The 21,014-nt window shown below is 57.0% G+C and overlaps 1 protein-coding gene across 1 annotated transcript in view; it reads right to left on the bottom strand.

The window, feature by feature from the left end:
* Positions 1 to 1,057: 1,057 nt before the first annotated feature.
* The window catches only part of EXD3 (exonuclease 3'-5' domain containing 3), a 37,237-nt gene continuing 17,280 nt past the window's right edge, over positions 1,058 to 21,014 (bottom strand). Inside the window, exons 20-21 of the mRNA XM_070955820.1 lie at positions 6,407 to 6,497; positions 1,058 to 3,591 (exon numbers count right to left, since the gene is read on the bottom strand). Of these exons, the coding sequence (XP_070811921.1) occupies positions 3,281 to 3,591; positions 6,407 to 6,497 (402 nt within the window). The 3' untranslated portion in view covers positions 1,058 to 3,280. The remainder of the gene's footprint in view (positions 3,592 to 6,406; positions 6,498 to 21,014) is intronic.

Here is a 21,014-nt window from a genome sequence, read left to right as displayed (position 1 = left end):
TAGGCATTCAAGATGTATGGCGAGATGCATCCTAAGGAAAATCAATATTCATTTTATTCAAACAGACATATGTCATGGTTAAGAGTAGATATGATATGGATGTCATCAGAGCTAAAATCTAATGTACAAGAAATAAATATAGAAATAAGCAACTGGGCAGATCACAATCCGATAAAAGTTATATGGAAGGAACAAAAAAGGAAATAAAGATGGATGTCGAATCAATCAATATTAAATGAAAAGATCCAATTTATGGAAAGAGAATTGGATTTTTTCTTTAAAGAGAATAGAAAAGAAGAGATTTCATTACAAAATGTATGGGACACAGCTAAAGGCATATATTAGAGGATTATCTATAATGTATATGGGAAAGAAAAATAAAAAGGAGACAAAATCAAAAGAAATTAGAAGAAGAATATAAGAGACTAGAGATAGAACTACAAAAAAAAAAAAACCACATAAAAAGAATTTAAAAAAATCAAATGGAATTAATAAAACATAATATGAACTTAATAGATAAAGAACTAGCACAAAAAATGAAAAGTGCCAAACAAAACTTCTTTGAAAATGCAAATAAACCAGGAAGATGGTTGGCACATAAATTGAAAAAGGAGAAAGAAAAGAAACTGATACACCAATTAATGGATGATGAAGGAACTCTTCACCACCAAAATGATGATAAAAAGAAAAGTGATTCAAAACTATTATGAAAAACTATATGATCAAGAGACAATTTCAAAAGATAAAATAAAACAATATTTAGAAAAAGGTGAATTACCTAAAGTACCTGAAACAGTGAAAGCTATGTTAGATGAATGCATAAGGATGATGGAATTAACAGAAGCAATTAAGAGACAAAAGAATGGCAAAACACCTGTCAGGATAGTCTACCAGCAGAACTCTACAAAGACTTATAAGACACTTTAAGTATACCAATGTTGGAAGTATTTAATGAACTATTGCTAGAAGTGAAAGTACCAAATTCATGGATGCAAGCATATATTACCCTCATACCGAAAAGATTCTGATTTACAACAGATAAAAATCTATAGACCGATATCCTTATTGAATGCTGATTATAAAATATATGCCTCAATAATTGCAGAAAGACTAAAAAGATTCTTAAACCAATTTATACATTCAGATCAAAATGGATTTTTACCTAAGAGACAAATTAAAGACAATATGAGAATAATTTTAAATACAGTGGAGTATTATGAAGTGCACTCAGAGAAGCAAATGGCGTTGATTTTCCTAGATGCACAAAAAGCTTATGACAATGTGAACTGGCAATTTATGCTAGCACAATTAGAAGGGATGGACACTGGAGAGAGATTCATTAGTATGATGAAGGCGATATATTATAAGCAAACTGCAAAGGTGATGGTAAATGGAGATAACAGAATTAGACAAGATATTAACAGGGACAGAAGAAAGATTGATAAAGAAAATGTATAGCTATTTATTGGGCATCAAATTGGAAGATGAACAAGTGAAGGAGACAATGATAGCACGGGCAACTTTGGTTACACAATAGAATTAGATAAATGGCAAAAATTGCGGGACAGGAACTATAAATTAACATCAACTGCATATAAAGAACATTTGTATAAAATGTTTCATAGATGGTATTTTGCGCCGGCGAGGTTGGCAAAGGTGTTTGAAGATAAGTCAGCTAAATGTTGAAAATACCACTAGATACCTGGGTCTTCTTATCATGTGGTGGACATGCGTAGAAGCAAAAAAAATACTGGACAAAAATATATACGTGGCTGGAAAAGATGATAAAACAACACACTGATTTAAAACCAGAAATATTTTTGTTGAGGATTTTACCTGAAACCTGTATTAAAAGGAATGCATATCTAATTATTCATGTATTAACTGAAGCTAGAATTGTATTTGCACAAAACTGGAAAGGTGAAGAGATCCCTACTGATGAGAAGGTGATTAGGAAAATATTAGAATGTGCAGAAATGAATAGATTAACACTTGCAATTAAGGAGAAAGAACAAACTGAATATTATATGACATGGGAACTATTTTATCGATGGTTAGAGAATAAAAATGGAAGTTAAAAATAGGAAACAAAAGATCAGCGAAATATAGAAAATATGTTGAGAGAGATGTAAACACTATGATTATTATGCTTAATATTATTATTATATTCCCATTAGAAGATATGTCAAGAGAGAGAAGTGAATAGGTTTATAATGTTCAATGTTAGTATTGTAAAATTAGAGAAGTAATATCAATGTAGGGACGTGGTGGCTCAGTGGCTAAGACGCTGAGCTTGTCGATCGAAAGGTCGGCAGTTCAGCAGTTTGAATCCCTAGTGCCGTGTAATGGGGGTGAGCTCCCATGACTTGTGCCAGCTTCTGCCAACCTAGCAGTTCAAATGCATGTAAAAAATGCAAGTAGAAAAATAGGGACCACCTTTGGTGGGAAGGGAACAACATTCCGTGGGTGTTTGGCGTTGAGTCATGCTGGCCACATGACCACGGAGACATCTTCGGACAGCGCTGGCTCTTCGGCTTTGAAACGGCGATGAGCACCACCCCCTAGAGTCAGGAATGACTAGCACATATGTGCAAGGGGAACCTTTACCTTTACCTTAATATCAATGTAATGAATACCATTGTAAATTTTGATTATTATTGCACAAAGATGCATGTACCCAGACGATACATTGTTTAATGGAAGATGGAACTATTATACTAAAAAAAAAATTAAAAAAAAAGGAAGGGTGTGTGTGCTGGGATTATGAGAGACATTTCTTGCCTGGGCCTCTTATCTCCAGAGAAACGGCAGGATCTCTTCTGTGCCGGGGAGGGAGGGGGGGTGGAGAGAGAGAGAGAGAGAGAGAGAGAGAGAGAGAGAGAGAGAGAGAGAGAGAGAGAGAGACGGGCATACAGTTCTACAGCAAAGGCTCCAAGTTGCACTGTGTGGAGGTGTGTGTGTTGTGTGTGTGTGTGTGTGTGTGTGTGTGTGTGTGTGTTGTGTGGAATCCCCCAACCCGCAAGAGAACATTTGGTCCTGGAGTCTGGGGTGCAAATGATGCTAACAATCCATCTCACACTTGAGGCAACAGGCAGTGGGAGTGCTGGTCCTACTCTGTCTGCAGTGGTCTGATGGCCTGAGCAAAGAAGCCGAAAATCCTTTCAAAGATCCCTCTAAAAAGGGGGTGGCCTGCCAACATGCCCTCCTGCCGTGAGGGAAGCTCCTGGGGGGGCCCGGGGTCACTCCCATTCCTTCGCAGAGCCCAAGGACAAGCCCCACTTCAGCTCTCTTCCGGCAGCTCCAGCACCTCCCTAAACTGGGAGACCAGGCGGCCCAGGTGGGAGCCTTCCCAGAAGACCTGGCCGCACTGGCTGCAGCAGTAGAAGCAGGTCAGGTCCTCCTGGCACAGCACCCCGGGCGGGACGGCCTCGACTCTCAGGCGGACACCAGTGGGCAGCAGGGCGGGTTCGTCCCCAGGGCCTGCCACTTCCAGGCCCTGCCAGGGTGGGCTGCGGGCAGGTTGGCGAAGGCCGAGGCTGCAACTCTGGGGCTCCAGGGTGGCGGTGGGGCCAGGATCTCCCAAACGGGCCTCTGCAAAACAAAGGGCAGCTCTTAGTCTTCCCTGCTCTTGGCCACTGGCCGTCTGCTGCTTCCCCTTCCTGGCCTCCTCAGGGGAAGACCCCCTTCTGCTGAGCTAGAGAGAAGGGTGTCCGAGGGCGAGTCCCTAGATCCAGGCAGCCCTGCAGGGTGCAGAAGGAGGGAAGCCCAGGAGGGGACACTAAGCTCTGTGGGCAAAGATCTGGCCCCCTCCCACTCTCAACATGCAGACTTTCAAGGGTGCAAAACATGGAGCTGTACTGGGAAGCCCTCAAGAGGCGGCAGGCGAGGCTGTGGAGAGGTTCTGAACCTGCAGCATAAATGGGAAGATTTCTGCTGATGCCTTTTTATTGTGAAATCCACCCGGTGCAGTGTGGGAGAGAACTCTGCTGGTCTCCCCACTCAAAGGGGGCTCCTCCACCGCCCACCCCATTCTGCTTCTCCAACTCCCTCCTTTCCCAAAGAAAACCCCCTTTGTCTCTGGTGAGACGGCAAGGAGGTGACCTTTTGGAGAGGGGCCCTTGCTGGCATTCTCTGCACTGGCGGGGGGGGGGGGGGGATGGGGGGGGCTTTTCCAAGGGAGAAGGGCTTTGAAAAGAGCTCCTTGGAGGGGCGGGGGGGGGCATGGGATGGAGGGGGCTTTACAAGTTCCTCATTGACAAACGGCCACTTTGAAGTGCTTTTGTGTTGGTGACCCTTTGAAGTGTCCCTGGCAAGAAAGGCCAAAGGGCCCCCTCTTCCCTTCCTGTGTAAAGTCACAACACCAACGCCCCCCCTCCAGATAGGAGCAATTTGGCCCCCTTCAAAGGTCACAGGTGTAAAAAAAAAAAAAAACCCTTCAGGATCTCAGAAATGGTCAAAGTTTGTCCCTCAAAAGTGACCGTGGGGAATTCGGTCCCATACACCAGAGCTGTCTCGGCTTCTGTCAACAAGCAGTCAGGGTGCTAGTCCTCGGGAGGTCCCAGCCAGCCACCTCTCCAACTTCCCCAAGGAGAGCCAGCCCTTCTCAGGATGCTGAAGGTGTGCGTGCTAACTCAGGGCTGCTGCCTGGAGAGAGGAAGGGAGAGGTTGGCGCCATAAAACTTGTCCAGGTCTTAAAAACACACCCTGGGTGCGTCCTTGGAGTCCAAAGGTCCAGTGAGGGGTGAGAAGCCCTCAGGAGTCTCAGAGAGAAAAAGCGCCGGGCGAGTCTCCCTCAGGTCCCTGGGCATCCTCCATGGGGCCAAGAAGTCCCTGTTCTCTGGCTGAAGGGTCTGGCCAACTGCCGCTGCCAAGGATGCCAGGACAACCCTTATGAGAGCCCCCTCCCCTTCCCGCCCACTGCCCTGTTGTGTTGCCAAAAGGGCAGCCGAGGGAAGATGCCTGCAGGCATGTGGAAGAGGCAGAGTGGTGACCCTCCTGCTTTGGGTCTGTCAAGTCCAGATGCCCAGAAGGACCCTCCATTCCCTGCTCCCCTCTCTCCATCCGCTAGTTCTCCGTCTTGCCTTTCTTTTTTCGGCACTGTCTGCGCTCGCTAGCAGGAGAGAGAGGCCAGGCTTGAAGACTGATGCAACGTGCCCAGGACCACAAGGTTGGCGCTGCAGCCATGGGCAGATCTGTTGGGGCTCGCGAGAGGATCCTGGCCAAAGCAGAGAGGGGGAGGAGGTGGCGCTGAGCCTCGGAAAGGAGAGAAAGGGGCGGGAAGGGATCCCACAGCCTGGGAAAACTCTGCACGGAGCCCCAGGTGAAAAATTCAAATGAGTAATTATACCACAATTAATTGTCCTCTCGTAACATGCAAGCACAGTTCAAATGAAAATAAAACGGCAGGCATGGAGAAAGGCAGGCCTGGGGTGGGTCCCAGGAAGAGCAGCAGCTCAGCTGAGCCGTGCTCGGCCACCAGTCCTCTTCCAGGGCAGCGGCCCCTTTCCCCTCCCTCCATCGCTTCTCTGGGTGAAGGGGCCCTTGTGAGAGAAGCCGGCAGCTCCACCTTTTGAGCCACAGCCAAAAGGGGCCGTCTTGGCCACTTCTCACCAGGCAATGGGGTCCACCACCACCTCTGCAGTAGTATAGCCAGTCCCTGAGCCAGCTTGGCTGACCCGCCCGGGGAAGGACTGGGCCAGGCCCATCCAAGGCAAGAAATGTGGCAAGGGTCTCGTTGGCCCCCAGTTGGTACCAGAGGGGTGGGCACGTAGGCCTGGCATGGGTGGGGGGGAGAAGTGGGCAGCCATTGCTTCTGCTCGTCTGCTCTGACCCTCTTCCTGAAAGCTGCCGGGGGGGAGGGGGGGGCAGGAGGGCGCTTTCTATTCTTTGTGGGAACGAGGAGAGACCAGTGAGGGTTGTTCTCTTGTTCTCAAGCCTTTCCTGGGAGAAACCTGTTCAGCCAGCTGGGTCGGTCACAAGAATGGCAGCCGGGGCAGGGAAGGTCTCAGCAAACGGGGTGGCTCTCTCCTGCGGGACGTCTCGGGTTCTTGGGGGGGGGCGTGGAAGGACCCTATCCTGCCTGCCCCAAAAGCTGCTGCTGCTGCTGCATCCCACCGGGGATCTAAGGATGGCAGCCCAGCAGAGCAGCCGCCCCGAGAAACCCCTGGCCTGCACCATCCAGCCAACCCTCCCCTTTGTGACAGCCAGGAAGGGGAGGTCCTGTCTGCCTGCCCCCTACTGGGCTTCCTGAAGGGAACCGCCAGCCCTGACCTCCCCGACCCATTTCCCACAAGGCGGCCCAAAGCCTGGCTTCCTCTCACGCTGCCTGTGTGCTGCACCAGGCTCCGAGGCTCTCCCGGCCGCCAGGTCGGCTCTAACGGGGTCAGGGGAGAGCCCCTGTGTGTACCTGCATCCTCCCCCGTCCAGCAGCCGCTCCGCTTCCTCAGCAGGGCCATCCTCTCCTTCGAGACCTTCACGTACCGGCTGCAGTTGCAGGCCTGTTCGGAGGCAGAGGGAAGGAGCTTTCGTGAGAATCACCTGGGCTCCGGGCCCTTAGGAACAGATGGAGACCCAGGGAAAGCTGTGCTTGCAGTAAAGGAGAACAGAATCAATCCCAGAGTAACCAAAGTCCAGCCTTCTCGTCTCGTTTTTCAGGAGTGGGGTGCCCTGAAAGGGGGGGGGGCTTCCTCTTCTAAAGCCACCTCAAGCCCCAGTTTAAGGGCAGCCCTGATGGAGCCCCCCCCTCTCCAGTTTAGGGCCGCAGCGTTACGAGGGTCTCTCCTTCTTCCTGCATTCCACATCCCGCTTTGCAGCCCCCTAAAGCCCCTCCTGCCCTTTGGGGACCTCTCCCCTGGGCTTCCCGTTAGCCATTCCTGGGGTGCGACTGTCTGGAGGCCCGGCAGAACCTAGAACTGCTTTCTGGGGAATGGGTGCTGGGATGCCCCCCAGGCACGAAAGGCAATGTGTGTTGTTGTCCCTGGGGCCCTTGAGAATGAAGTGGCCGGAGGGCTGGCTGGTGCAAAGGGGGGCTCAGTCCAGGCTGGGCTGCCTGGGCAACTGGCCACCCACTTCAAAGACCACCGAAAGAGCTCTCCATGATGGGGGTGAGCTGCACTCGCCAGCTTTGGTTCTTCCCACCACAATCAGCTGAGCGGCCACGGACACCACCTGGGAAAGGGGCCCGTCCGGCCCTTTGGGGGAGCCAGGCAGAGATCCGAGAGGAAGACTGGCGTGGTGCCCGCAGCCACTCCCCTGCCTGAGGGCCCTGGGGGTGCAGCTCCCGTCCCAGAGAGCTGTCCTGGGGCATCAGGTCTGAATCTCCCGGGAACTTCCCCGGTTTACTCACCTGCACGGCAATTCTTGTTGCCAAACACTCTTTTCTGGGAAGGGCAGGGCAGCCCTGAGAATGACTCTCTCTGCTGAACCCGTCCCACTTGGACAGCAGCAGGGAACCTGCGCCCAGCCCCAGCCCTGGGAACGCTTCCCAGCGCAGGTCCCAAGGATGACGCGGCTCCTGCCGCTCCGATGGGAAAATCTCCCAGAGGGCTGGGCCGGTTGAAGGCCGCCACCTTGTCAACCGAGAAGCACATGGGGAAGCTGTTAGGCCGGCGCAGCCCGGCCCGGCTCGCCAGTCCAAGCAGCGCAGGCACCCTGCACTTCTCTGCAGCTGCTTGCTCTGGCTCGGGGTTGGGAGGGAGCTGGAGAGACGCAGAAGCCTCCCCACACGGCGGGTGCTCCCTTCCACGCGGGGGCTCTGGGAGAGCTGGCAGAATCTCATCCGCTCCTTCTAAGCCAGAGCAGGGCCAACCAAGCCAGGGATGGGTAAAGGTCTGAAGACGGTTCCCCAGGGAACCCCAGGACTGGTCCCCTGAAAGTGAGAGCAAAACGAGGAAAGGGGCTGGCGCAAGACCCAGTCCCAGGAAAGTCCCCCAGCCAGATCCTCCTGGCAACTCTCAGGACTCCAGGCTTCGTTTCTGTTCTGCCCAAGGCCCATCAGCCCCTGCCTGCCCTGGGGCCGCCCCCTGCTCTCCTCCCCTCTGCTGGCCTGGCAGGAGAGGCCGTGGGAACCGTGACTCGGGAGCCTCTGAAAGGCTGCTGCAGGAAGGTGCCAGCCAAGTCCCGCTGCTCAGGGCCTGTCTGGGCTTTGGCATTGATTCAGGCTGAGCTGGCAAGGTTTGCCTGAGTGTGGGAACGGCCGCCCAGTGCTTCCTCCTCCCGGTGGGGGGGGGGGGGGCGGGGTGCTCACCTGAGCGAGGGCACTGGCGCAGCAGCTGCTTCCAGTCTTCCTGCTCCTTTGGGCCATGCCTCCATGTCCCAGGATGGACTGGAAGCCTCCAAGCACAGCAGGGCAGGACGTGACTGCTTCTGTGGGGCTGGGGAGGGGAAGGGGGGAGGGAGGGAGGGCCCCACGACAGAGTCTGCACCGCTGCTTCCTTGGGCTGCTCTGCAGAGGGGGAAAGGGCTGGGAATGAGCTATGGGCAGCACTGGGTTTTTTTCACCCAAGGGGGTGAAGGGCAGCCCAAGGGGTCTGCTGGTTGCAGCTGGCCTTCCCCGAGCCCAGGGAACCCATCACAGGGATGTGGGGGGAAGGGCTGCGGCACCAGGCAGTTTGGGCCTGGCTCCCCAGATCAGAGTTCAGCCGGGGAGCCCAGCGGCCTCTTCCCCTGTGCCCATTAGTCACACATTGCTGGGAGATGCCTCATGTGCTCAGACAACCCTACGCGCCCAGCCTTCCCGCCCTGCTGGCTGACGGCTGGGATTTTCCAATCTCAGCTCTGATTCCCCAAAAACAAGCTCCCCCCCACCCCCCCTCACCGAGAGCACTTGCTCTCCTCGCCTGCCCCACCCTGCCCCCTGCCCTGGCAAAAGGGCCTGAGCAAATAAACCGCCCAGAGGCATTTCCTTGGCCCTGTCCCTGCAGCCGGGGAGCAGCGTGAGTGTGTGGCACTTGGAGGGAGGGGGGGGGGCGTGAGAAGAATGTGCCCCATTGCATAGCCCTTCCAGGAGCCCCCTTCCACACCTAGTGCACAGCTGGCATTCACAGGTAGGCTGCATCTGAGGTTGAAGGCCCCCTGAAGCCTTGGCTGCCATCACCAAAGAGGCCCTTCTTTGCTCGCCTGCCCGTTCTGCCCCTTCTGCCCCATCTTAGGCAAGCTGACCGGAGAGAGTGGCCAGAGCGAGGGCTGCCTGGGCCCGTCCTCTCCCACCCGCCAGAAAGCGGGGAAGCGGACACAAGGACGCCCTTTAAAAAGCGTGAGAAAGGAAATACGATAGAGGCCCAGAAGCAACGTAACCGATCTAGCGGAAACAAAAGGCCCCGGAGAAGAAGGAGAAAAACCGGTTCCTCGCACACAAGGTGGAACAAGCCAGGAGCGGAGAAGGGAAGAGGCTGGCTGGCTGGACGCAAGTCTGTCAAAACCGCCAGGGAATCAGGATGCAACCAGGTCTTCCCGCCTGCTCTCAGCCCAGACGACTAACAGGCCCATCAGCCACAAGGTCAGCGTCCTGAGAAGCAGCAACCAACAACAGCAGTGAGGCACCAGGGCCAGGATTAGAGCACAGCAGCCACCTGGACACCACACAGGCCGGGGCGCCCCTGGGCCAAAGTGGACGGGCTGCTTGGGACGGGGGATTCTGGACTGCAGTATAAAGTGGCACCTCTTCCTGATCCTGAGGCCAACCTTCTTGTTCCCCCCCACCTCGCAACTTCCAAGCCATTCTTTGGTGGGCCTCTGGTTGGGGTGGGGGGAGACAGAGACAGAGAGGGGGGGAGAGGGGCTGCCGTGTCAGTAAAGAGGCCTCCCCCGTGTGGGAGCCAGCACCCAGGGCCAGGGCACCAGCCAAGAGGCCTGGGGAGGAGTTGAACAGGAGGCGAATGCGAGGTACTGCATCTGCCCCCCCCCCAATGCACACACACCAGGCCCAAGTCCCAGACCCTCCTGAAAAGCCTACACCTCGAAGGGCAAAAGGCAGGAACAAGGCAGTGGGTTCCTGGAGGCTGCCCCCAATTCAAGAAATCTGCCCCAACCCTGCCACAGAGCCTCCCGGCTCCCCCCACAAACAGCCAGCCTTTTCGCAGAAGGCAAAATCGCCGTGTCGAGGCAGAGCCATCCGAGGAGCTAAGCGTGGCTCACGCTGAGAAGGCCGACCCACTGCACTGGCGAGGGCACAGCCCAGATGTTCCCAGCTGCTCTCGGCTGGGCTGTGCATGCTGCAGACCCTTTTTCCCAGGGAAGGCGGAGGGGACGTGGGCTCAGCCTTGGTGCTCCCTGCCTTCGGCTCCTCTCCCTTCCCCTGCACAGCCATGGCAACGCCCCATCTCCTCTGGCCTTTACTGCTCGCTGCCCTTGTAGTGAAGAGGGAAGGGCCCAGACGCGGCCTGGCCTGGGCAGCTCTGGGACAAACCCTCAGCCCGGCCTACCTTGCCAGCTTGTTGTTCCCAGCATCAACCGGTGGAGGGAGATGGAAGGCCCATACCAACATCACAAGGAAAGAAACTCAACAGCATTTGCAGCACATACGTTCCCACACCACTCTTCTGCCCCCCCCCCAAAGGCACCTCCATCCTTGGCAAGGGATTCAAACCAACAGATGATGGTTTGCAAGGAGGGATTGCAAAGAGGAGCCCCAGCAGCTTCCCTTGGAGATCTTGGTGCCTCTTTTGAAGCATCTCCAGTCCCTCAACAACTTTTGAGGTTCCTTCTACGGCGTGGCTGGACTCTGCTGATCCATCCCAGCACTCCTTCAGCCGTGAACCGGAAGCAGAAAAGGAGCCTTGTGGCCCCCCTCGCCAAGGGTGCTTGGTCAGCACGGGTGAGCTGGGGAGGGGTGAGAAGGGCTTCCCAGGGAAGCGCCAAGGGCTGGTGGCTCCCTCATCTCCACAGAGTCCCCAGCTGCTGCGTGTGCTGTGAGACCCCAACCTTTGGGAGAAGCAGACGGCACACACACGTCCCCCTTGTTTTCACACCCCAGTGAGTGAGCAAGAGCCCATCGGTGACACCAACAAAGGGCTGGCGAGGACCAGATGGAGCCTGATGGGACTGACCCTTGGGGGTGGGAGCCCTGGGTCCAGCAAGAAGCAGACCAGAGCCTTGGAAAGCTCTGGGACCCAGAGGCTTCCAGGCTGCTCCTGCCGTGGGGAGAATCTGGCAGGGAAGGGGGCCTCCTTGTCAGCAGGAGCCTCCTTCACAGGAATGTCTTGTTGCCCAATCGAGCCAGGGGGCAGCCTTCAAAGGGGAGAGGGCTGCTTACTTCCCCTCACTTCAGAGACCAAGCTGCGACTTCTGCAAGAGGCAGGCGACTTCGATAAGGGAACCCACCTGGGGGTAAAGGTAAAGGTTCCCCTTGCACATATGTGCTAGTCATTCCTGACTCTAGGGGGCAATGCTTATCTCCGTTTCCAAACCGAAGAGCGAGCGCTGTCCGAAGACATTCTCCGTGGTCATGTGGCCGGCATTACTAAACACCAAAGGTGCACAGAACGCTCTTACCTTCCCATCAAAGGGGGTCCCTATTTTTCTACTTGCATTGTTTTTTACGTGGGATATTCCTTATCCTGGGGGTACTGCCTGAGAAAACCTGCCTGGGGGTGCATCTGCCATTTTGCACTGAGGAGAGTCAAGATGGACGGCAAGAGGGGGAACGCCCGGCCAACCATAGAGCCCAGCAGGGCCCTTCCGACCAGGTGGGGAAGTTGTAACCAGCTTCGCAGAGATCTGAAAGTTAGCAGCTGCTCGCTTCTTCAGGGCCCAATTCACAGCACTGCCAACTGCCCTGCTCTTCTGTGGTTCCGAGTCCAGAGAAGATCCAGGGGATCTCGGAGCTTTCCAGGGAGAACCAGATGGTCCATGGGGCAAGCAAAACCCCCACAGCCAGGGGGCTGCCTCCAAAGCAGGGAGAGAGCTTCAGCCTCTCCAGAGTGAGAAAGAGACAGAGCAAAGGAGACCCCTGCCTCCCCTCCCAAATTAATCCCTTTTAGTTAAACTGTTCCGTAAACAGACACAGACGGAGGAGGACGAGGGCAAGCCAAGGATTTGGCCACCAACCCTGGGAAGAGGGCCAGGTGGCCCCAGGAGCTCAGAGGTTGCTGGGGCCGAGGGCAGGGGGCTTAGTGGTGGAGGACCCATGGGGAAAAAGGCAAAGAGGGAGAACCCCTTTGTGGGGCTGGGGGGAGGTTCCTTTATGCCTAGTGGCTCTTGCCCCGACCGAAAGGCCTACCACCCCCTCCCCACAGATGGGACTCCCCTGCAGGCTTGCCCCTCTGCCTGCCCCGCAAATGCTCTTCCCTTCCTCAGCCCCATTCTGCCTGGCCTGGATCCCACCTCTGCCAGTCCCCTTCACTCCTCCGCTCCGTCTGCCTCATCTGCCCTGCCGGGCTTGGGAAGTTTGCACCCTTACTGTGAGCTAGGACCACAGTGCCAAGGGCAGCTGGCAGGGATGGGAGGGCACTGCTTGGCTGGCTCTCCAGCTGCTACTGTGGCTGCTGCCCGTGTTCCCTGCCTCTGGCCAGGCTCAGCCAAATGGGGACGCCCCATGCCCGCCTGCAGTGGGGGGGGGCTTCCCTGGCCAGGGAAGTGGGGGAGAGGAAGCGCCTGGGCCGGGCGGACATGCTTTTGAGCAGACGGGCCCCCTGGGAGCCGAGTGTGAGAACCTGTCGACTTGCTAAGCAGTGTGGGAAAGTGGGGGAAGGGCAGGCGGCTTTGAGCAGCAGCAGGGAGGAAGAGGAGAAGGCAGCCCGAGGAGCCGCCACCGCTAGAAACCACCCCCCACCCCCCCTCCACAGCCTTGCAGCTATGTTTGGAGGGGGGGAGGGACCGTGTCAGAAGGATGAAAAGCATCGGGCCCTGCAGCTTTTATTGCAAAGGGGGCAGAGAAGGGCTTGAATTTGTAGCAGCCCAAGGGAGGGAGCGCTGTCTCTGCAGCAGCTCCTTCTGCCTGGCCCCACACACCCCGGCACAATGCGGCTGGGGGTTAAATCCGCATCCCCTCCGCATGCAGAGAGAAAGGAAGGTAGGGGGAGTGGAGCCCAAGCCAGAGATTGCCTCTTGCCTCGCCTGCCTTCAGCCCAAAGTCGGGTGCCGGGGCAGGACCCCAAAGCACAGGCGCAAACAGCCTTCTGGCAAAGGGAACGTTTGGGGCAGCTCAGTTAAATCAGAGGAAAAGCTTTGTGTCCCATCCAATTCCCCCCCCCCCCAGAAGCCACAGCACACACACGCACATACACCCTCAGCCCCAAAGGTCTGTCCAAGGGCTCAGTCGTCCACTTTGGCCCCAATCCTGCTCCAAGCACTCGGTTGGAAGGAGGGGAAACCCCGCTGAGGAAGAGGAGAAGCCTGCTTTTTCTGACTGTCAGGTGCTTCCCTTTCGGAGGGACTGATGTCACTTCGGCTGTGAGAAAGGCGCTGGGAGAGGAAGTCCCCACCCACCCAGGACTTGGGGCCTGACTGCTTTCACGGGCATCCCTTCCCCTCTGGAAAACACCCCAAGGGCTGGTGCTCCACGCCAGGCAAAGGAAGAGACCTCAGGGGCTGCTTCTACGGAATGCAACAGTCACTGAGCTGGTGGCAGCTCAACACTGGCGAAGGAAGAACGTGAGCCGCTTGGGGGTCCTGGATCCCTCCCCCCCAAACCCAAGAGGGCACGAGGAAGGTGCGCAGCCCTGGCCCTGCCTGCCCCAGTGAGCATCCCCACGGCTGCACTGTGCCTGCCTGAAGCCCTGATGGTCGAGACGCGCAGATGGGCTGCCCTCCAGAGAGGCTCACCGGGGCACCTCTGCAGGAGCTGGTCTTGGGCATATGGAAGAGGAGGGAGAGGGAAGGGCAAGAGCTCCGGAGGGAAAGCCTGCAGGGAAACAGGCAGCCCTCTTCCATGGATGCCAAGTGCTAGGGCTGGCGTGAGAAGTTTGGCCCCGGGATGCTCACTGTGAGGAGGCGTGGGAATCCCTCCTCCTCCTGCACTGCGGGAGGCAACCTGAGGACACCTTCCCAGCCTTCTGCTGCCAGAGGGAGGGGCTCCCTTGGGCAGAATATGCTCTGCCTCCAACCTCCTCCCAAGGCAGGACCGGCCTGGCTATGCAGAGGGGCCCGGAGGTGCAAGGGGATGGGCTGGGAGGGGGGAGGGGAGGGGGCAAGTCTCCTCTCCTGCCAGTTTATCCGCAGAGGTCCCTGCAAGCAAGTGCCTGGCAAGGCAAGACTCCTTTGGCCATAGGACCGGGGTGGGGGTGGGGGGTCCACAAAGGTTTTGCAAACACTCAGGGAAGCCTCCCATTGTCAGGCTGGGATTGCTAGAGAAATCCAGGTGAGGAAACAGAGTGGCAGGCCGGGGAAGGAAGGGGCTTGGGAAGCTCCTCCCAGGGGGCTCAACATCTAGAAGGGTGAGGAGGAGGAGGGGAGAAGCTCTGTTTTAAGGTGAAGCCTCCCAGCACCAGCAACTTCTACAAGCACTTTCACCAAGCTGCCTCTCAAATCCAACCTGCCCTTTCCCCAATTAAAGCCCCAAAGACCCCTCTAGCCAGCTCATCCATCAAGGGCTGCCTTCCCACCCAAAGGTAAGGGGAGACCACTCTGGACAGCCGGGCCTTTGGCTGGGAGGATTTGGGGGCAGCCAACGAGAAACTGGGGGAGTGCAGGAATCACTGCCTGGGAAAACCTTCCTGGAAGCTTGGAAAGAAATGCAGCAGCTCCCCCCCCCCCACAAGCCCACCCCTCCTCTGCCTGCTGCTCTGTCCCCAACGCTTTGGGCCTCTCGTGACCCAGCAATTACGAGTGTGGGAATGAAGGGGGGGGGAGGCTGCTCCCTTCTGTGGGCCTTGCTAGCAGACAAAGGCCTGGGAAGCCCAAGGGAGGAGGGGGGCAGGCCTGGCCTTTTGAAAAGGGAGGGAGGGAGGGAGGCTGGCTGGCTGACTGGCAGCCGAGGGGAGGAAGCCTTCTCCCCCCCCAACTCCAGCCCACCCTCCATGCCCCCAGGCTGCATTGGCCCCAATACACAAAGCTAGGAGAGCAGATTTTGCCTCCAGCCAATCCAGCGGAGGATTTCCCAGCTAGCAGAGTTTCTACAGATGGCATCTCTCCAAAGACCCCTAGCCCACCTTCTCCCACCCGCCATCCCTCCAGGCTGACCTAAACCCAACGTTCACTGGGCTGGCATGGCTGGGAAGCAGCCAGCCCACAATGGCTTGCAGGGCAGACTCAGAAGCAGCGGCCTGGCCCCCAGCAAGAGACTAATTTGGGGGGGGGAGGGGGCAGAGCTGATGAGGACAAGTAAAAGCTGGGCGGGGGGCGGGGGGGCCTTGAAAATAGCTGTCAATGGTTCACGTTTCAGTATCTAATTCCCACCTAACTGTCCCAGCTCCTTTGCCGGGAAGCCCTTTGCCAGGCTCCTGGGGGCAGCCTTCCACCTCACTGAAGCTGCGCTGGCTGCATCCACACTCAATTCCCCCATCACAGAGATGCAGCGGTTGGTGGAGGGTCCCTGCTGGGATGGACTGGGACTCCTCCTGCAGCCCTGTCCACCGACCTCTGATCAAGCCACCGGCCCTGTCATCTTTCTTCCCTCATTCAGGCCCACTGACCCGACCTCTCTCCTCCAAGCGCCAGGCAGGCCTCGCACAGCAGCTGCCCATCTTCCCATCCTGTGAGGGATGCACCTGGCAGGCAGGCAGGCAGGCAGGCAGGCAGGCTCCTGCCCACACAGCTACCTCGCATGCCGCGAACAGTAAGAAGGCATCCTGACACACACACACACACACACACCCCGAGACAGGCCCACTCTGAGCGCGGAGGACCCTTCCCTATTCACCAGGATTCATGGAAGTGGGGCAAGCTGGATCAGACCCCAGGCGGCTCCATGGGGGAAGCCCCCAGGAGCATTCCCAGAGTGCCCTGCTCTCCTGTGACTTGAGCTAAAGAGAGAAGCGGTTCTGTGAGAACATTTCAGAGGCGGCCAGCCTTCCGGATTGGAAGCAATTTTCCGTTCCTTTTATATCCTTCGTGCTGCACGGGAGCAGCTCCGGCCTCTGGTTTTCCACGCACACCCTCCCCCCCCAACCCATCACCCCTCTAGCTGAGGATGACTCCTGAACTCAAGTTCAAGGGGAGGAAACTGGAAATAGCTGCCCTTTGCCTCCCAGCTCAGCGGAGGTCCCTTTGCTTCAGAGGTTCCCTGTCCTGCTTGCAAAGGCCCCCACCCAGCTCAGCTCATCTTAGCAGTCGCCTCTCCCTGCAGGGAGGAGTTCAGAAAAGCGCCCCCCTCCCAACAGGTGATACTGCTGAGAGCCTCAGCTGGCCCTGGAGCTCCCAAAGCCAGCTGGGGAGGGGGGTGTCTGCACCCTTCCTGGTGTTTCTTCCCCTTTATGGCAGACACTTTGCTTCAAAAATGGTGATTTGGGGCTTCTAGAAAGCTGCCCTTTGCCCTCCATGTGACCCTTTGGCTGCTGTGCTCCTGAATCCTACCAACAGGGGGGGCTCCTTTGCAGTGAACAGGTGGGGGGGGCACAGCAACTGCCTGCTTCTCACCCTTAAGAGGGTAACACCCCCCCTTCCGCCTCCCCTAATGTAAGCTTTCTCCCTAATGAGTCGCTTAACATCCTGACGGATGGAGATAAGAGTTTGTCCAGCCCAGCAGAAGCGATAAGGAAGGATGCAGAGCGGCTCCTTCTGGGATGGGGGCCAAGGCGCCCAGGCTCCCTGCTCAGAGAAGACTTTCCTGCCCCCACCCCAGGGACCGAGAACCCAGACCAGGATGGAGAGGCTACCTGAATGAGCAGGAGTGGGCCGAGGGATGGAGAAAGGGCAGAAGAGGAGGAGGAGGAGGAGGAGGAAGGCCCAGAGCCTCACCTGCCTGCAACCACAGTCCGTCTTCAGGAAATTGAGGACACCTCCCGCGCCCACCGCCACTGCCCAGCTCTTTATGGCCTCCCAAAGCCTCTTGGTCAGCTGCGGGAAGGGCAAGGGAGAGATGCCCGAAAGGAAGAGGAGTTCCCCTTGGAAGAGTTCCAGATTCCGCATCTCCTCCGTGTCCTCGTGTTTACGCCTGCATCCTCTCCCGCCACCCGTCTGCCTTTCAGCCCCCTCCCTTCCTCCCTCCCTCAACCAGAGCACCACGTCGCCCCCTTCAGAGCTTGCTGGCACCAGCAGCCTGAGGAAGGGAGCGTGGATGACCACTGCGCTGCCTGGCCTTGGATCCAGAGCAAACGGCCAAACTGAGTTGGACACCCTGCCTGGACATGGATGCCTTGAGAAGCTCAGCTTGCCCCGCAGTCCTTGGTCTGGGTCCCGAGGAGTGGGGGGAGCAGAGGACACAGCCCTGGCTATCTTGGGCCCCCGAGGAGAGGAGCCCTATACGAGAGAGGGCACTGCTGGGGCCACAATGGGTTCGTGAAGGCCTCTGTGCCCAGCAGGAAGCAGCCACAGTCCCTACGGAAAAGAGGCTCCGAGGCAACCTGTGCTTGAGCCCTGGGCAGGAGGCACCGTGCGCTAAGAAAACCTTAGTGCCGCCTTGGTCCCTGCGTACCCCGAAGTGGCTTGTGGGCTGGGATGGCATCACCTCCAGGCTCATGGCTCCCCCAGGGAGCCCTCCTCCCCCACCGGGCCTTCCAGAGGTTCGGAAAGGGCTACCGTTGGCGCATTGCTGTGCCAACCAACCACTCAGCCCCACCAAACAGGCCGTGGCTTTATTTGCAGCCAGGGTTTTCTATTATCGCGGAGGGAGATTACTCCGTCATCAGCGATGTGTCTGTCCTCCGCACCCGTGCTTGGCATTTGCCAATGGCCAGCTAATCCTTCCAGCTCAGAGACGAGATTTTATTAGGTCAGGAAGAGACCAAAAGGTTAATCTGGCCCACAGCAGGCAGGGCAGAGGCCAGCAGAAAGGACGGAGGAGGGAGGCCAAGCGCCCCCCCCCCCCCCGAGGCAGAAGGGCAGGCACAGGAGACTCCCAGCCAGCCTACCAGATGCCACTGACCCAAAGCGCCATTTACGCCCCCACCCCCCGCAGCTTCTCCTTTGGAATGGGGCTCTACTTTGCTTAAAGGAGGCTGGTTCCTCAGCGGGCAAGGCTCCAGGTGCTGAGCGCTAGATGCCACCAAAGGGGGATGCCCTTCTGTGCCCAGACGAGCAGCGCTTGCTATGGATTCCCAGCCGAGGCCAAAAGGCAGACCTCCCTGCCGCTTCCTCACCCTGCGGCACCTGCTTAGTGCCCGTCCACACCTGCCTTGGCAGAGGAACCTCCCTTTGGGACGCGACCCCCAGGGAGGAGAAAGAGAGCCGGGTCTCCACCACTAGCTTGCCAGGGTCGCCTAGGAAAGAGGCTGGAGCATTCCTGGCCATGCTAGGCAGCCCCCAAAGGGCTCGGGGAGCATTCTGACTTGCTAGCAGCCCAGGCATGTAGCCGTTGAAGCCCCCTTGCCAAGCCCTAGCGGGAGAGTAGCAGCTGCCAGCAAAACGGCCCCAGTGCCCCCAGCGTGGTTTCGCCTGGCTCTGGGGAAAGGCTGCAACTTTACCCGCAGGATGAGGGTTAAGAGCTGGCATACCCCCACCCCCACCCCAATTGCCTTTCCTGTTTCTGAGATGCCCACGTATTTTTAGAAGCAGCACAACAGCCTTTTCCTCCTAGTGCAGGGACATTTCCATGCCCCCCCTCCCCCCAGCTTTCTCTTATCACTGACAGTGTATTTTTAGCGTGGGAACTCTCCCGTGCACAAACAGATCATGGAGAAGGGACGGGCCCTGGAAACTCGGCAAGTGATCCATTCAGGGATGAAGGCGCTCAGCATTGTGGCCCCCAGAAGGGCCCCCGAGGCACAGAAGGGCAGCTGAGTTTATCTCCCCAGTACTCCAGTGAAGTGAGCCAGGTGGCTGACTGGCTGCCACCTTCGCCTGGCAGGTGCATGAAAGCTCCTGACTCGCCACCCCCAGCCCCGGCCCTCCTCTCTGCGGGCCCTAAACAGGGAACCTGGAGCAGAGCCAGCAGGACCTGCCTCACTCGCCCCTGGTGGAAAAGGCACCTTTGCCTGGGCAGGCCAGTCCGGGTGAACGCTGCGGACTGACCACTCTGGGTATCTGAGCAGCTGCATGCCAAGCGCCAGCAGCCCTACCGCGGGGCCCGTGAGCACTGCAGGCTCCGGTTGCTCTGCTATCGTGAGAAATCTTCGCCCTCCAGCAGCCCTCCTGGGAAATTGGCAAGAGAAGGGAAGCCCAGACTGTGAAAAATAAGGATTGCAAAGAATCTGGGGGAAATATGAAGAGGCTCTGGCTGGCCCACTGGGCAGGGAAGGAGGCCTCTCTGCTGCCTGCGAAGGCCGGCAGGGCTCACGCAAAGGTAATTCACACCAGAAGATCCGCTTGGGGCTGAAAAGTCAGCCCCAGAACATTCAAATGGCTGCCAACGGCATCTGCAAAGGAGCAGCCTGGCCCTGCCAACCTCCCTTCAGGGAAAGACCACGCCCGACCGGTCTCTGTCTTGACATCTCCCCCCAGCCCCACAGCGAGAGAGTGGAAGAGGGACCATGGCCTCCTGGGTGGCCTTTCCTGGCTCCCTCTGCCCCAAGGACCCTGCAAACCTCCCGGCCTTTCCTTTGTTCCAGAGGGAGCACAGCACCAGAGGTTGCAATGCAGATCCTGCTGGAGGGAAGGGTGCCACCACGGAGACCCCAAAATTGGGGAGGTGGTGGCAAAGCAAGACCCCTTCCAAAGACACTCCAGCAAAAGGGAATGGCCACACCCCAAGTCTGCCCCCTCAGGAGAGAGCAATTCCTGGGCACAAGGCGTGGAAGCCACGAAGTTGCCTGGGTCCCAAGAAGGAAAGACCCATAAGGCTCAGCTGGGGAAAAGGCTGCTTCCATGACCCCCAAAGAAAATGTGAAGTCCCCACCCCCGAGATTCCCCAGCCGCACTGGCGCTCCACCGAACCGTACCCAGAGAAAGGGTGCCTGGGCCATCTCCTCCTTCCGATTCCAGCAAGCAAGCATCCGAGTCCATGACCTCAGATAACCAGCCCGGGGGGAGCGGGGAGACACACCTGCCAGCTGCCCTTCTCAGCCTGGGAAGTCTGAGGGACCATTTCCCATAGGGGGAAGGGACAGATCCGTGGGAGGAAAGACCCTGCCATGTTCCCAAGGATGGGAAAGTGCTGGCTTTCCAGGGAAGCCCCCTTCCTTCCTTCCTTCCTTCCTTCCTTCCTTCCTTCCTTCCTTCCTTCCTTCCTCCCTCCCTCCCTCCCTCCCTCCCTCGCAACTGCATGCTCCAAGAAAGATGGAGGCCGAGAAACTCTCAAACAGGAAAGGCCTCGGAGGCCGTCCGGAGAGAAACACCAACCCAGATCTGGCTACTTCTAAACAGCAGGGAAGCCTTAACTTTTTGCTCCATCCCAAAAAATCTTTACCTGGCCTCAGAGAATGTAAGACATAAGCAGGCCAGAGGGAAGGCAAAAGGGAGGCCATTCTGAGCAGGATGAGGAAAGGAGTGTTATTTGCCCCCCTCGCTCGATCAGACGGGGCTGCAAAGGCTCCTCTCTCCCTCCGTTTTGGGCTCTGAGGGGGAAAGCCTAGGCAGGGCTCGTTAGAGAAAAGGACAAGTTGGGGTGGGGGGTGGGGGTCGTTCTTCCCTGTTTGTGGCCTTCATGCTCCGCTGGGTTTCTGAAGATACTGAGATCTTGGCAGGAAAACAGACCGTCTGTGGGAACCAGGCAGCCTCCCTTTGCAAGGCAGCCACCGCTGGTGAGATCCCGGCCAGGGTCCAACTGGCTCCCCCCAACCCCCCCACCCCTTGCTCTTTCTCCCTCTTCCATCAAGAGGATCCTGCGCAGAATGCAGAGGGAAAGGCAGCAGCAGGGGATCCTCTGCTGTGGAAAGGAGCCTGCCTGAGCAAGCCCCTCGCCTCCTGTTTGGGGCACAGCTCCACCCGACAGCCGCTCTCTGGGGATGAACAAGTCCTCGGGCGCTCCCATTCCCACTACGCCCTACATCCAAGATGGATGGTTTTGCCTGGAAAGAAGGTGCCAGCTCTGGCCTGCGTGCCCC

Source organism: Pituophis catenifer, unplaced genomic scaffold, assembly GCF_029215685.1.
Source record: "Pituophis catenifer annectens isolate HBS135680 unplaced genomic scaffold, rPitCat1.0.hap2 SCAF_17, whole genome shotgun sequence".
Taxonomy (NCBI): Eukaryota; Metazoa; Chordata; class Lepidosauria; order Squamata; family Colubridae; genus Pituophis; species Pituophis catenifer.
Note: the sequence above shows the minus strand (reverse complement) of the source record. Positions and strands in the feature narration are given on the sequence as shown.